The sequence below is a fragment of the Dicentrarchus labrax genome, unplaced genomic scaffold (assembly GCF_905237075.1).
Source record: "Dicentrarchus labrax unplaced genomic scaffold, dlabrax2021, whole genome shotgun sequence".
NCBI lineage: Eukaryota > Metazoa > Chordata > Actinopteri > Moronidae > Dicentrarchus > Dicentrarchus labrax.
Genome location: NW_026136704.1, coordinates 15,479,596 through 15,495,599, shown reverse-complemented (window position 1 = coordinate 15,495,599; position 16,004 = coordinate 15,479,596). Strand labels below are relative to the sequence as shown.

At 41.2% G+C, this 16,004-nt stretch overlaps 2 protein-coding genes across 2 annotated transcripts in view; both read left to right on the top strand.

Moving 5' to 3' along the window:
• Positions 1 to 10,229, top strand: part of dner (delta/notch-like EGF repeat containing) — a 51,734-nt gene extending 41,505 nt beyond the window's left edge. Inside the window, exons 8-13 of the mRNA XM_051399529.1 lie at positions 3,797 to 4,030; positions 8,167 to 8,289; positions 8,417 to 8,530; positions 8,759 to 8,890; positions 8,979 to 9,225; positions 9,950 to 10,229. Of these exons, the coding sequence (XP_051255489.1) occupies positions 3,797 to 4,030; positions 8,167 to 8,289; positions 8,417 to 8,530; positions 8,759 to 8,890; positions 8,979 to 9,225; positions 9,950 to 10,061 (962 nt within the window). The 3' untranslated portion in view covers positions 10,062 to 10,229. The remainder of the gene's footprint in view (positions 1 to 3,796; positions 4,031 to 8,166; positions 8,290 to 8,416; positions 8,531 to 8,758; positions 8,891 to 8,978; positions 9,226 to 9,949) is intronic.
• A 3,980-nt stretch (positions 10,230 to 14,209) lies between these two features.
• The window catches only part of pid1 (phosphotyrosine interaction domain containing 1), a 32,705-nt gene continuing 30,910 nt past the window's right edge, over positions 14,210 to 16,004 (top strand). Inside the window, exon 1 of the mRNA XM_051397133.1 lies at positions 14,210 to 14,394. Within this exon, the coding sequence (XP_051253093.1) occupies positions 14,365 to 14,394 (30 nt within the window). The 5' untranslated portion in view covers positions 14,210 to 14,364. The remainder of the gene's footprint in view (positions 14,395 to 16,004) is intronic.

Below are 16,004 nucleotides of genomic sequence, written 5' to 3'. Positions count from 1 at the left end.
CCCCATAAATCACCTCCATGTTGTCTTGCAACGTCCCTGCACAGACACAAGCAATAAACAAAATGATGGATGGCATGACAACTGTAGCAGCTGTCATCAGAGATGTATGAACCCTGTGATCACTGGGCCAACTATGAGAGGAAAAGCTGCATTTTTATTTGCATCATAAGGGAGGCAGAGATATTTAAAATAGATTCACCCTGCAGGGCTAGGAGGTAATATTTTCACTCCTGTCTCCCTAACAGCAGCAAATCTCAAAAAACCTACAGATTTCCAGAGAGAACTTGAGCCAAATAACAATTAAATGGACTTGAGTGGTGTTTGGGTTATGTGTCCACATGTCAACCCATAATTATGAACTACGGAAGTCATAACAGTGCAGTCATACCTGATTATCATTCATACATTCATACCACGATGTTGTCAACAATCAGATTTTTTCCCCCCAAATTAAAGCAAGTATTATGACACAAGTCATCGACAAAAGAAAGATTTTATCATTTACGCAAGATATCTAGTTTTCCTGAGGACCCATTGTTTCCGACGGCCTATTATTCCATACCTGTGTAGTCCGTAAAATGTCAGCCGGAAAGCCTATTTGGAGTTTCTTACCCATAATATCTTAGTTTATTTGTCTGTGCAGGAAAGGACAAAGTCAGGTGACCTTTGTCGTCATGGTAATAATAATAAATACGTGGTTAACATTATGAAACATACACAACCACTTGTTAAGGTTTAGGTAAAGATCATGGTTTGGGGTAAAATTTAGTCAGTATTATGTACTATTTAAAGCTGTTCACTTGATAGACCGTTTCTCTAGGGGATCTTAAACATGTAAATTTAAATGATACAAATGATGTCTCTGGGTCTTCTACTCTATGACTGCCTTCCCCCTTTTTACTCTCACACTTTCGGTTCAAGGTAAAGTGATGAAGAAGTCAAATCTGTATGAATACCATTAATAATATAAATTTTATGGATGTGCTCAAATAAATTTTGCACCCCGACTCCTCGGAGACTACCCCACTCCTTTTAACTTTATTTCACTCACACGCATGCACTTTATCTTCTGCTCTCTCACACAGTTGCACACACTGACAGAAGAGAACGTGCGAGTGTGACTGCCTCCAGTCAGAAGTAGCAGGGCGGGGGAGCTAAATTTAAACTGTTAACTGCTTTTAATGTTGGCAGGTTTGAATGCCAGCCGCAGGAATGAACAGAGCTCTTCTATGTCGGCCATGTCTCACGTCACAGTGTGTGTGTTTGTGTGCGTCTTTAGATAGATGTATAGACAAGTAAGACGTGGAGCCTCCTCAACAGATTGTGTACGGAGCAAAGAAGCTAAACACAGAGGAAAGCAATGAATTAAACCATGACAGAACAAATACAAATCATGACATTAAATATATGCAAGAGCTTGTGAAAGTGTGTGCACGGGGCTAGCATCGCTCTGTGTGCAAGCATATAATAGAAAGGGAGAGGAGATAAGGGAGTTTGGAAGGAGGCAGAGGAGCGAAAAAGGAAAGAATGAGGCACATCGAGGTAGTGGTCAAAGAGAGAAGGAGAGAGCTTGGGTGAGATTTTCCCCTGACTACAGCAGATTACTCCAGTCTCTCTGCTGCTGAATGATAAATGTCCTCCTCAGTTGGTGAAATAAAGACTTGCAGATCAATGGATGCTTGAGAGAGATCTCTTCATTAGCTCAATGGAGTGTGCACTCTGGTGCAGTCAGCACAGGGATTTACTACGGTGTTACTGTAAATCAGAGGACCCACACACACACACACACCATCTCACAGCAAGCTATGTGCGTATACACACACACACACACACACACACACCAGAGTCTCTGCAGTACAATGGCACTTCTCATGGGAGGTGCTGACAGAGGAGGAGAAGGGGTGGAGGAAAGAGGGGGGAAGTTATTTTTAGATGAGCAGGATAGGTGAAAGTAGCAAAAGCTCACAAGCTAATGAGAGGAGGTGAAAAAGAAACCAGTGGCTTCGACGTACAACCACTCACCCGAAAAAGAGAAATGTGGAGTGCATGGGTCTGCACAAAAGACACCCAACACCCCAATGCAGACGGGCATTGATGCACAGAAAGCATGACAGAAAGACAACCACGCTCCTACAAAGATAGTGGTGTAACACAATAGTTAGACTTTCCTGTCAAAAAACAAGATATAATTCTCTGTTAAACTGCTTTTGTCTCCAGCAACGAGGAGGAATGGATAAAAAAAAAAAAGAACATTCAAATTGCTCTAGGTTGTGATTCCGGGTGGTAGATAATGACAGAACTGAACCACTTGCTGTCTCTTTCTCAGTATATTACCACCAGGCTTAAAGGAGTAGTTTGACATTTTGCGAAAGACAGAAATTCGCTTTTTTCTTAAGAGTTATATGATGAAGATTTATACCACTGCAAGTATGAGATATAGCAGGCTGTTAGCTTAGCTTAGCTGACTGTAAGCAGGAGAAAGGGCTGGGTTGGCTCTGTTACAGCTCCCCATGGATTAAAGTGTTTACATTTGTCCATTTGTATATGAATTAAACAAATTAGATCCAATATGTTATTTAGTGAACTCAGCTAACTGTTGCCTCCCATTCTGTATGCTAATGTGTGCTAAACTAAGCGAATTGCCTTCTACATTCATACACTAGAGGGGTATCTATATAAGTCAGGATGTCTGTCAAATTACACAGACACACAGAACTTTTCAAGCCGTTCATTGCATGAAAAAGATAATTTGGTTTAAAGTCTGAAATATTACTGGACAGTTTTGTGGAAGTGTCCAGGAGAAAATGGGGTTCTTTGCTTCAAGAAAAGCCACTAATGTCCCTCTGTGGTTGATTCCTGCAGTTTAATGACCTGCACTGTACAACTTTAAATCTATGTGGAATTAATTACTGTAATGGTTGTGTAAGCAGGACATATTATGTCAGAATGAAAACATATTTGTACTCCCTGGTGTCATGAGTTTTGATTAAGGTACCCACACTGAGTGAAGCATGTGTAAATGTGTAGCAATTTGTCAATGCACAGCATATGACTTAAATTAGAGATACTTACTTACTGGTCATTTAATACAGCACAGACTCTACATTAGAGAATTTAAAAATCATATTATTATATGTATTTAATGCATTGTTTCTCCTAAATGCTTGGAACAGGAGGTTGAGGCGAGGGCACTGCAATCAGCAACTACACCAGTAGATGCCACTAAATCTTACACACTGGACCTTTAAATCAAAGTCAAAAAACAAAACTCACAATACATTTATGTCTTTGTGTGTGCCTCTGACAGCTAAACACACACACAAATTTCTATGTGAGCTCATTTGCATTAAAATGTGGTCTTAGTTAACAGAAGAGTAGGAGCAATTTCATGCCAAAATGGATGTCACATATCGCACAGCACCTCTGATAAACACAACTCCTGCTATGCCGCTCTGCCACCTTGTTGCAAGTAGGTTCATTTGAAGCCTCGAAATGATCAGACTTGAGACCAAATTGACTTTTTGCCTGGAGAATTGCCAATCCACCTGCACTTGCACCGCAGCGTTCTGCTCTAACTACTGTTTAATGTTTGTTAGTGGATAAGGACTCTTAGTAGTTGTAAATAATATTTGTATATGTCTGTGTATGATAGTATTTCCATATTTCCAGAGCTTCTGTTTTCTTACAGGCAAATAAGGACTAGTGGTAAAGGAAGTATTTTTGCATTAGTTTTTCATGATTTTCTTTGTCTTTCCTACCATTTCCCCCCCTCGTCTCTGCCTTATCCCTCATGCAGGCTACCAGGGTGCTACGTGTGAGCAGAAGGTGGACCCGTGTGCCTCCAGCCCCTGTCACAATAACGGGACATGCTACGCCCAGGGCCCCGGCCCCCTGGGGTTTGGCTGTAGCTGCACAGCTGGCTTCACCGGTCCTACATGTGCCCAGCTGGTGGACTTCTGTGCCCTAAACCCCTGTGCCCACGGGGTCTGCCGCAGTGTGGGCAACAGCTACAGGTGTCTGTGTGTCCCAGGTGAGCTGCAGTGTCAGACATCTCAGTGACTGATGCTTTTAGTAAAGGCTTTGGGTGCTGCTGACCGTTGATGTCAGGGTGTTGTGGGCATCAAGAGCCAAATTCAGCCAAAGTCAGTTGAAGGTGGGACAGCTCACCTCGTTTTTAGCCATTTGTTTAACAGTATAATAAAAAGAGCATGTGTTCTGTGGCTTCTTTGTGCCATTTTTCACACATATATTATATCATCTATTTGAAATTGTCATTGTCACATGCTTTGTGTGCCATAGAACTCGATAGAATGTGAACTTATTTTCAAGATACAGTAAATGTGCTGCATGTGAATGTCTTTGTCAGTCTGACACTCACATGAATGGTCTCTATTGGATTGGATTATGAGACAAAGGGCACCAGGACCCCACCGACCTACAAGAGCAGTTGCCCCTGCTTCTCTGCATCACTCGCAGTCGTCTTTCTCTGTGGTATTTTGCAGCTTAAATTTGTGCTGTTGGTTGAAAACAGATCGTGAATTTTCTCAAGATGAGAGGCTGTCAAAAACTTTTCCCAAAGCTTCCTGCCACAGCAGATCTATCCTGACACTTCTTTCCAAAAACATTATACAAAACTATAGTATATTAAACTAAATATCCTAGAAAGTCGTCGTAAAGGTTATATTTTTCAGGTTATATTTTTCAGGCTATATTTTGCAATGCTTTTCTGCTCAGTTAATTCATCAGTTTAATTAAATAAACAAATCAAGTATCCAATCAGATTTGTTATTGGAACATACTCCCTTCTTTTGACTCTTACAAGAAATATAAATATAAGTAACTTCAAACAGAAGCTATTGCTTTAGGTGTGCAGATTTAGAAATTCATCCATGACTATAAGATACCTTCTGAGTCTTATTCGGAATCTTTCACCACTTTAAATCTGGCTTTACAATCAGCAATAAAAGATTAGTGATAAGTAAAAAGACTCAGAGTAGCAGTAACTATTGTCTGGCTGAATGATGAGTTATTTTTAGACGGGTTGATCGTGGCTCTGGCATCGACGCCTCTGTGAGGAACTCAATTGAGTGGAATGATGACTTATCATTATCCATTGTCTTGCAATTACTTTGCCGGGATGGTGAGAAAGATGACTTTCCCAGTGGCCCATAAACATAATTTGATACTTTGCCCCTTCTGTTCGCTGTTTATACCATCTGTCAGTTGAATGTATCAGTCACCATCTTGATCTCTTATTGGATGCTCCCATTCATTCTCCCGCATCAGCAGCACTGAGATGCTTCTTTTGCTGTATGTCTTTATCATTGAAAAGTTTGAGTTTATATAATCTTTTGTTCCTTATGTTGTCAACCTCTCTTGATAGTTTTGTCTCTGCAGGACATGGATGAATACAGCTGTTCTTTCTCTTCCTGATTTGGTTTTGGAAGGATGTATTTCTATTAAGCTTTGAAATATTGTAGCTCTTGCAGAGAAAACCATTTCCTAAATATTTTAACAATCAGAGTTATTGCTTGCATTGATAGACCCTCCATAAGTCATGTTCTTCATGTTTTTTCCAAATGCTTTTACTCTTGCTGTGTCCTTGCTTTCCAATTATTCACAATTCTTACATTTCCTTCCCCACAGCCTCAGTTTTATTTTTTTCTCTTTTGCATTTCTTTTATATTTTTTTCTCTTTCTTGTCCCTTTGTCCTTCCTCCTCTTTATCTTCCTGCCGTTTACCTCACCTCATTTCCCTCTCATCCTCTGTTGTCTGGTTGCCATGGTGAGTGTGTGTGTGTGTGTGTGTGTGTGTGTGTGTGTGTGTGTATGTACCAATTCATTGTCTGTGCCTGTGACTATTGTGGTTGAGCAGATGCTGCCAGCCAATAAAATGTCTCTACTCAGACGGCCTGGTCTAATGGGATTGGTGAAATTGGTGATTTGCAATTAGAATCCCAGACACACACACACACACACACACACACACACACACACACACACACACACACACACAACCACCCACCCACCCCCCACCACACACACACACACACACACACACACACACACACACACACACACACACACACACACACACACACACACACACACACACACACACACACGCACATAAACACACACTGTTTTGGACCAAAATTGACCTTTTCTCCATCTCATCAGAATGCCAGCTGGTGTCTGAGGTATGAGAGTGTACGTGTGTGTATTAATGTTTGCATTTCTGTGTGTGTGTGTGTGTGTGTGTGTGTGTGTGTGTGTGTGTGTGTGTGTGCTTGAATACAGTGGTTGTCTGCCTTGTATAAGTGTGTGAATGTGTGTCAGGATTGTGTAAATGCCTGCTGGCTGTCTGAAAGAAACCTGCTGGGGAGCTGATATGTAGAAGGATCCCTCCTCCAGTTTCCTGTAATCCAGCTCACATGAGAGGCTGCCAGCCCACCAGCCAGCCCACAGAAAGCAGACAGAGTCTTGGAAAGGCACTTGACATTTCACTGGCATTTCACAGAGAGGACCCTAGAGCCTCTAACTGGGCTCCTCATTAATTCCCCCCTCTCCCCTTCCGCAAACACACGTTAGCTGTGGCCCAGGGAGGTTTTGTTGAAACTTTGTCAGCACCAGGACCCAATTGAGAAATTCAGTCAGTCAAAGAGGGAGCGGAGCTAATGAGAACAGACTGCTACACTAGTTGTGTAAGGACTCAAGAGACGCTGGTCCTCTGGTGATTCTGGGTCTCAGTCTTAGATGGTAGAACATTTCTATGAGGTGCAGTGGTTCAGTTGGGAGTGTGTGCAACCAGCTGCACCCTATTTTCTTTTATCAATGAAGTCATTGATTGTCTGTATGTCTGTATGCACTGATGTTTTCTGATGCTGCAGGTTTATTCTGCCTCAGTACACAGCTGCCATCCCATGGAAAACACAGTGCACTGCATGTCATTTGACCTTCTGCCCATTCGCATTGAAAATCAGTGGCAAGTGGCTGTCCTTACAATATATTTATACACTTATTGAGCATTTAATAATTGTTTCTTATTTCTTAATCTTTTTACTGGTGGTATTTATATTTAGGCAGATCCAAAGATGTGTTGTTAGTGTTGTTAGGTGTGGAAAAAGGAGCTCTATGATGAAAGCATGCGTATATGTATAGGCTACCAAATAATTCCTCTTTGAGTGCAAGGTGTAAAGGAAATAATAGATCAGGTACAGTACAGGTACACGAAAAGACTGGATGGTGGTATTAATGCTTAAGTGTGACTCAAAGGACAAGAACAGTAATTGAGGAAGGAACTTCTTACTCTTCTATACTTTCTGCTCTCACTGTACTGATGTTATGGTTTCACTTGAAGGAGGTGCTGATTAAATATGTATGTGATTATTTTGAACAGAACCGCCTGCAAGGATGTTTGGAGGGGAAATCCAGATCAGGTGGTAGCTGAAGTGCTTATACAAGAAACTCCTGTTCAGTTCTCACCACCTTCATCAAGCATACTGCCTGCTGCAGTATTAATCATGTTTGCCAACAGTACAATACATACACACATATGCACACTGTTCCTCTCTTTATAGATTGGTATGGCTACATAAGTTCAGTTTTAACTTATCTTAATTTTCATGATGATTAAAGTCCATCGTTGTGTTTGCTTTACAGACATGCAACTATCACTATCAAACACTAGACATGCAGATTTGAGAATTAGGCTGAAGCTGTAAGTCAGTATTATGATAATAACAGTATTAAATTGACTCACTAAGAAATGGAAGGTTGCATTCCTGTCATGACAAACCAGTGCGTTTCTAACTGAATAAAACCAGTCTTTATAGCTCTATCCTGCACTGCCCTACAGCAAACTGTAAATATCTTGGGTCTAGCTGACCATCAGAATGACTTATACCAACTGCTGATCGCAGCTAAAAAGCACACATTTTCTGCAGAACCCTCCCAGATAAATAAAGCTTAGAACATAATCCGGGTGCATCAGCAATGCAGCAAAATTACATTCCTTGTTCTTTAATGACTCTAACATTACTGTATATATGTCAGAATCAGAAATACTTGTTATTGTTTGTTTGTTACAGCTGCTCAAGGTGCTCACACAATGTTAAAGAATAGAAATAGTAATTATATTACAATATGTGTGTGTGTCCCATTAAGGCTACCATGGCTTGTACTGTGAAGAGGAGTACAATGAGTGTCTGTCGGCCCCCTGCCAGAACTACGCCACCTGTAGGGATCTCATCAATGCCTATGAGTGCGTCTGCACACCACAGTTTGAAGGTATGTATGCGTGAGATTTATTTTTAGGCACACATCTGTAAATTAGCTTTACTTCAACATAGACTAGCACAAGTTATGGTTTCATAGGACACGTTCTGTGTGTGTACATGTGTGTGTGTGTGTGCAGGCAGACACTGTGAAATCTATAAGGATCCATGTCTGAAGATGCACTGCCAGAATGGAGGCCACTGTGAGAGTGCAGGACTCAACGTTTCCTGTGCCTGCCCACCTGGATACCTGGGTGAGCGCTGGTACCATGATCATACTAATAGACAGCTAGTTTACTGCGATTCAGGTTAGCAGTAAACTAGCTGTCTATTAGTATGACTCACATAACATAGTTATAAAGATGGACCGTATTATTAAGACCACATTCAAGCTTAATAGAGAATAAGACGGGAGATGCAGCTTCTGCTCTTGGGTTTGTTGCCCTAGCTGTTATTGAACACAACCTTTCCTATCCACTCAGGGGAGAAGTGTGAGGTCGATATCAATGAGTGCGAGAGCAACCCTTGTCACCATGGAGGCACCTGCATCGACCAATCAAACAGCTTCACCTGTCACTGTCCACCTGGGTGGGTTGGGCCCAGCTGTGAGATCCGTAAGTCAGCCTGTCTTAAAACTTCTGTTGAGCTATTAATCTGACATGTGGAAAGCTACATGCCTATATGTGTGTGTTTGTGTCTCAGACCTGCAGTGGAAGCCAGCACACACTGAGGACACCCTGACCAACATGCCCCGCCACTCCCTGTACATCATCATCGGAGCACTGTGTGTGGCCTTCGTCCTCATGCTCATCATCCTTATTGTGGGCATCTGCCGCATCAGCCGCATCGAGTACCAGGGCTCGTCCCGCCATGCCTACCAGGAGTTCTACAACTGCCGCAGCATCGACAGCGAGTTCAGCAACGCCATCGCCTCCATCCGTCACGCCAGGTCAGTGACGGGATTTGTTTGTATTGACAACAAAGTCTTGAACAGAAAGAGCGTTACAGATTTGCTGTGGTAGATTAATTATGCAGTCTCCTTGATTTTGTATTTTCTGTTACTAAACAGCTTTATGCGTTGGTACTTTTGCTGTAAGTTATTTAAGGATTGTTTTACATTCAGTGCACAGCTGCTTGGGAATTTGCATTTTTGGAACAACAATTTTACAGATGAAGGTTTACCAGCTGACAAAACAATTCAAACTCACTCACTTTTTCTGGAACTTGTGGACCAGTGATACAGTCGAAAGCTCCAGAACAAGCGAGTTAATCACTTGTTGTTTTCAATGTCAAGAATAATGGTCAGCCTCAAGTCAGCTTACGAGCCATTAAACTACTCCGCCTCTGAAAACAGTTTTGTTCCCATTTTATAATGTCTGAGAACATTTATTTTTCTTGTGCTGGGAAACTTAACGTTTTCTACCAAACAACCTATTTTAGAAACTGTGGATGTTGAGTTGAATGCAGGGTTTAACAAAAGTGCATTATGGGAAGGTGTAGGATCGAGCAGTTATAAGATAAAGGCTAGGTGCCCCTTTAATAAATGTTTACAGTTTACTATTTATTTGTCATTATATCACTAACCCAGTACCCACAAAGGATGGGCTACATTTCACAATTTGATGATGAAATATTGATGTTCTGTCTGTGTTTATGCTTTTATCTGCTATCAGATTTGGCAAGAAGTCCAGGCCTGCCATGTACGATGCCACTCCTATTGCCTACGAAGACTACAGTCCTGATGACAAGCCTTTGGTTACCCTCATCAAGACGAAGGATTTGTAAAACACAACCATCCCAGCACATGACAAGCTGTACACATACGACTGCACATGTACACATGTGCACGCGCACACATACGACTGCACATGTACACATGTGCACGCGCACACATACACAGAAAGTCAGTATAAACCTTAAAGTATTTCTTAAGAAAAAAACAGCAAAACAAAATTGAATGTAAAGTAGAGAAGAAAAATCCACAACATACTCTGTAGTTTAAAAAGAACAAATCTTGAATTTGATACATATATTTTCCTGTCAAAGTCCACGATAAGGCTTTATTGTAGCATAAGAGCATACTTTGCATTACTTAAGTTATTGATAATGGGCGACACTACCAGTAACCTCTGCTGTACAAGAGTGATAACTTTAGTCTGCACCAGACTGTCTGTCTGTCTGTCGGTTGGGCCAGCAACCCAGCAGCCTAAATTTCTAAGTGCAAACTCAGCAAACAGTGCTGACAGCAGTCCTTACAGGTGTTGTAGAAATAGCTGCACTCCTCTTGGTGCATACACTGTATCTTTTTCTATATCTAAAATAATTCTGCAGTAGGTTGCCTTACTTTGTGCATGGTTAGATTTGATGTTCTCTCTCTGCATTATTTTAAAATCCTTTGTAATTGGTTGTTGGTTGATATTTTTCTTCATTGCAGTTGTATTTCTCTGTCTAGATTGTGCCAAATATTTTCTTTGGGGTAATTTGTGGTTAGTAGATCAAATACATACATGTATAAAATACTAGTCACAGAAACTTTCTTTTTAAAATACATATTGTCCTGTTCTTTACATGCAAGTTTCTCAATGGTGTATGAATAGTAAAGAAAGTGGGTTTACTGGAGTACTGTGACCCTACCATCCTACTATATGTATTTCAGTGATATTTAGGATAATAGGTAGGTATATTTCTCACTGCACAGAAACAATAGTTGGTTTACTCAGTGTACCTGTTTATGCCAGTGTACAAATTCACATCTAGTATTGACAGTGTTGAATAGTTTCTGGATGAGAGTTTCTTTGCTGGAGTGGCCTCTTGCTGGCTTCGGGGTGGAGAAGAAGACAGAGGAAGAGAAGCCAGAGAGGGATGATATCTACTCCAGAATATATGTGCTTCTGTGTCCTGCCAATGGAAAACTCTCTGTGTGTGCAGCTGTGTTGTTCCTCTCAAGATCAAGCAATGTTTTACCAATAGGCTCAGCTAATCCTCAGATTTTTTTCTCTCATTTTAAACACAGCAACCACATGATTACCTATTATCTATGTTGAATGATGTAAACAATAAAGATTCAAGTGAACATAATCTACAGTATTCACCTGGTGTCTCATGTGAATTCATGTTTAAACATAAGCAGCCATACAAGAAATCTGAAAAATGAAAATATTCTAAAATGGTCAGTAACAAACTGTATTTAGGTTCGATACCCAGCCCCGATCATACTAGTTAAAGGTTCGGTACTTGAAACTAATAAGTGAGACCATAAACTCATTATGAAAATGTTTACTGACCTAGTAAATTAAGTGACAAGTGGCTCACTTCTACATAAGGCTCAGTTCAATCAGAGTCATTTATTTTGCAATCAATGGAGCTGCCCCCTGCTGGCCATTAGCAAGAATGCAGGTTAAATACACTTCATTGTTGGCTTCACTTAACAGTCCTGGCAGCAATTTTTGGAGGGGATTGTTGTGGCTTAAAATGTCTAATTTTACAGCAGCTTTTATTTAAAAAATTTTATTGCAATGCATGTTGCAATGGAATTACAGGAGAAAGTGAAAAAATAGTTGCAATTATTTTTTTTTGCTGTACACTTCATTAAAAATCGAAGGCAACTTGTTCCAGTGAAAATAAAATTGCAGTGTTTGGAGGGTAAATGTGAGAACTTCCTGGAGGAACTGGTCAATTTGATAAAACAATAACATGCAGCAATAAGTTTTGGGTGTGATTAAATTGTTTTGAAAACATGGGTCATGTTTCCAGCAAAAAAAAAGGAGCAAATTCTCTACAGCGTCTGTTTTTCTGCAATGTCCCAAGGTCATACCCAACAAGACTGAACCGTCAGCCATGGGAAAGACCTTTTATGGAGTGTTGGTAATGTGAACACCCTCAGCGACCTCGGGCTTTATCCAGATGTTCCCCATGTAAACATCTCTAAATACAGACTGCGACTGCGGAGTCATGTCGCTCAACACACCTACATATATTATGTGTGTACACAAGCACACACACATTGCAGGGGCACCAGATGTTATTGATGGCTCTCACCTTTGTTTATGGTCTGCTTCGGAGGCCTTGTGCTTGACCTTTGCCCTCTGAATGCCCTAGAGGGTCAGAGTATTTGCTGTTTGGCTTGACAAGAGTCCCAAAACACATTGTCTGTTACAGAGCTTCTCAGTCTCTTTAAAGGTCTCCACCTTGATAAACTGAAATTCTCTGACTGGGCTAGAAGCCCTGGTGCGGTTTCATTACAAAACCCAGTGGTTAAAATATGTGCACAATTTTGGCAGCAGTAAGATTAATACATTCAAAATTTTCCACAAAGTAATCGACCTCACTTTTAGTATAACAAGGTCATACCAAACCAATCTCAATTCAAAACAGTGAGACGGGGCTGAATGTTTTTGTTACAACTTGTTTTTGAGAAGTTTAGGAAGATCTAAATGTGTGGGCGTGACTGCGGCAATTCACCATAGACATTGTCCTCAGCTGCCTTTGTTAAACTTGGGAATTATGGAGGATTTAAACTAACCAAGTTTTTATTGCCACTAGCCCCTGAAATAATGCCATGCAATTTATGTTAAGCTTTTATATGATCATTTCCATTTTAACTGCATTCCTGCACTGGCTGGCTACTCTGGTCTGGATGACTAATCTTCTAAGGCCTTGAAGTCCTTTTTTTAATGGTGCTAAATATCATTACAGGGTGTATTTTGGTATCCAGCTGAAAAATCACTCATTTTTTATGTTGATTTTACATTTATGAATATGAAAATGGGTGCTTGTGTGTTTTTATTCAAAATTGTCAATAGGAGACTTAGAAAGTCCATTGTCTTAGCAACTGTGTCACTACCTTTTTCTTAAAGGGGCAAATATCACCCAAACTATAGATAAAAGATCCCATATGAGGAACTTACAGTTAAAGTTTTACTTTAGAAAATGTATTTGTTTTCTATCATTTTATGAATGCACTCAACATTATTAATGTACACAGAGCAGCATTAGCATTCATTCGGAGTCGTGTTTTGACGAATGAAGAGCCTAAATGCTCCACTATGTTCACAAGCTAGTCGCTTACTCGTGACTCGTGTTATTTGGTGCTGGGCAGAGAGCATACAGTTTTGTTTTTTTTAGTTTCTTTGCCAGAAATAGCTGCCTTCTGCTGCTGAAAGCCATATGAGGGCAGTAAGAGTGAACCCAAACAGTAACCTTGTGCACTATAAAGTCAGAACAATTAGCCAAAAAATGCTAAATTGCTCTGTAGCAAAAGAGGATTCATATAAGAATATTAATTATTGTAGTTTAAAGGTACAATGTGTAACATTTTGGAGGCTCTGTTTGCAGAAATGGAATATAATATGCATAACTATGTTTTCTAGTGTACAATCACCTGAAAATAAGAATTGTTATATTTTGTCACCTTAGAATGAGCCTTTTATATCTATATTATTATTATATCTAATCAATATGAATAAGTGGGTCACCGTCCATGGAGTCCACCATGTTGAACCCTAATTTTTCTACCGTAGCCCAGAACGGACAAACCAAACACGGGCTATTTGCATTTCTCGCATGTTTCACAGCCACCGTAGTTTCTCCGTGCTTCAAAGAGGAGGGTGAAACAAGGGAGTTGCAATCTGACACTTCACCGCTAGATGCCACTAAATCCTACACACTGGTTCTTTAAGATGAGTCTTTTTTTTTTTTATCTAACAAAAAGTATAACAAGAAAAAAAAAACAAGAGACAGCAGAAAATCCCCCATAACATCTAAACATTTTTGCTATAAGCACAGTGACAAGTGTAAGCTAGTCTCCGCCTGCAGGCTGCAGCTCAAAAACACCTGGTCGAAGCCTCAATTTTCCTAAAAACCTGAACGCAGCACCCCCCTCCAGACCAGCCAGCTACAGAGAGCAGGTACCTCCACCTGCTGGCCAGTCTGACAACTACAGCCAGGCGGAGCGACACATCCTTCACTGCCGACCAGTCCGGATTGAAGGAGGACAGAGAGACAAGCCGTGAAAGCGAACAGATGTGAACCGGACTACGGAAAGAGAACAAGCTGCAGTAGAAGACGGAGAACCTCTCATTGTGCTAATATGTGGCAGCCCGCGTCGGAGCGATTGCAGGTAAGATGCGGGTGTGTACGCAGGAGGCTCGTTGTCGACAGGGCAGCGGTAAATAAACGCTTCGGCCGTGTTCACAGTGTCTGAAACCCGCCGCGCTGTGCATGGCTCCAGCCTGGAGAGACTGGGTACGGGTTCTGGTTTACAGCTACAGATGTTTAGTGAGTGCTTGGTCGTTTTTTTTAAATGCCAGGAGCCAGCTATAGGCATTGAAACAGTCTCTTCTTTTCATATAATCTGCCTCTATAGATAATTGTCTATTGGGTTTAAACGCACCTTCACGTTACGCAAGCAAAAAAAAAAAAAAATGAGGGGGGTACAGTGCAACAATTTGTACCTCCGCTGCTTTCCCTGGAGATTTTTTATAAAAGCATATTCCAACAGTGCATTAATAAAAAAAGGCTATTTAAGACCCCACAGGCCTGTTTGCCCCCCCTCTTATCTTCACACTAACCTACTGACTGCAACTGCAGGCCCTGTCCTGGTGTCACTCTAGTTTTCCTTCATGTTGTCACATCGGGATGCTTAATCTCCGCTTCCCTCTCCGTTTACTGTGTGAAATCACCACAGAGAAAAGAAGAAGAAGCAGACTCAGTAACCTGCCGCCTGCGACCTGTTAAGAAGTGTGTGTGTGGGGGGGGGGATACAACGTTAATGACACGTAGTTTGATATCCAGGGGCAAGCCGTGCACCGAGCCTGGCTTCACGTCTCCTGCAGACGTAATGGTCTCCAGATGTCGGCCTGCAGGACTGCTGCCAAGTGAACTTGCACAATCCCTTCTTCTGCCCAGGCGTCAAGAAGATGGAATCACGAATTATTAAAACCGAGAGTTTCCGGTGCTCAGATGTTTGGGGGGGGGGTGTAAACGATCCCATAAACAAACATCTGCATGAACCCTCCCCTCTGACTCTTTGATTAACAGCTGCCCGCTCATGTGTCGCCCAGCAACCGCGTTCCAGAACCATCACCTTGTGGATAACGTTCTGTACTTCCTAAATGAGTTGTTATTGATGAAGGTTGATTGAACACTGCTTCCCTTTGTTGTTGTTTGTTGTTGGGTACAGTGAGTGTGCTTTGGGCCACTGGGCTTCAGTGTCATGCTCAACAAGTGTCACAGAGCCACCGTCTATCTCACATTTTCCGTGGCTCTGTTGCTTTTGAAGAAAGATTTGGGATAGTGCCTGTGAGTAATCATTCCAAGTCACGCACTTTGCCAACTAATCTACACTAAAAGAAAAATAGCCACATTAACAGTCATGTGGAGCAAAGTTGAAATGTTATTTTATTTTTTCCGTCACATCAGTTGCTTTTCATTTTAAGTTCATATATATGTAGTTATTCACTAGTTATACTGTATGTGTTTTAAATTTAACCTGTCATTTTAACTGCCATCTGAAGTCCACCACTTCAACACTTTTGATTTCAGTTTATGGGGATGCAGAATGGCACGCATACACATCATCGAGTGATTGAACGGATCTGATTTTACTGCTGTTACATCTGGGAGACATTTAGACTCTTTGCACATGTAGCAACAGTAGGCAAAGCTGTCCTTTAAAGCGGCACTCCACCGATTGTACACTTGAACATCAGTTTATTTCTCATGGGGAGT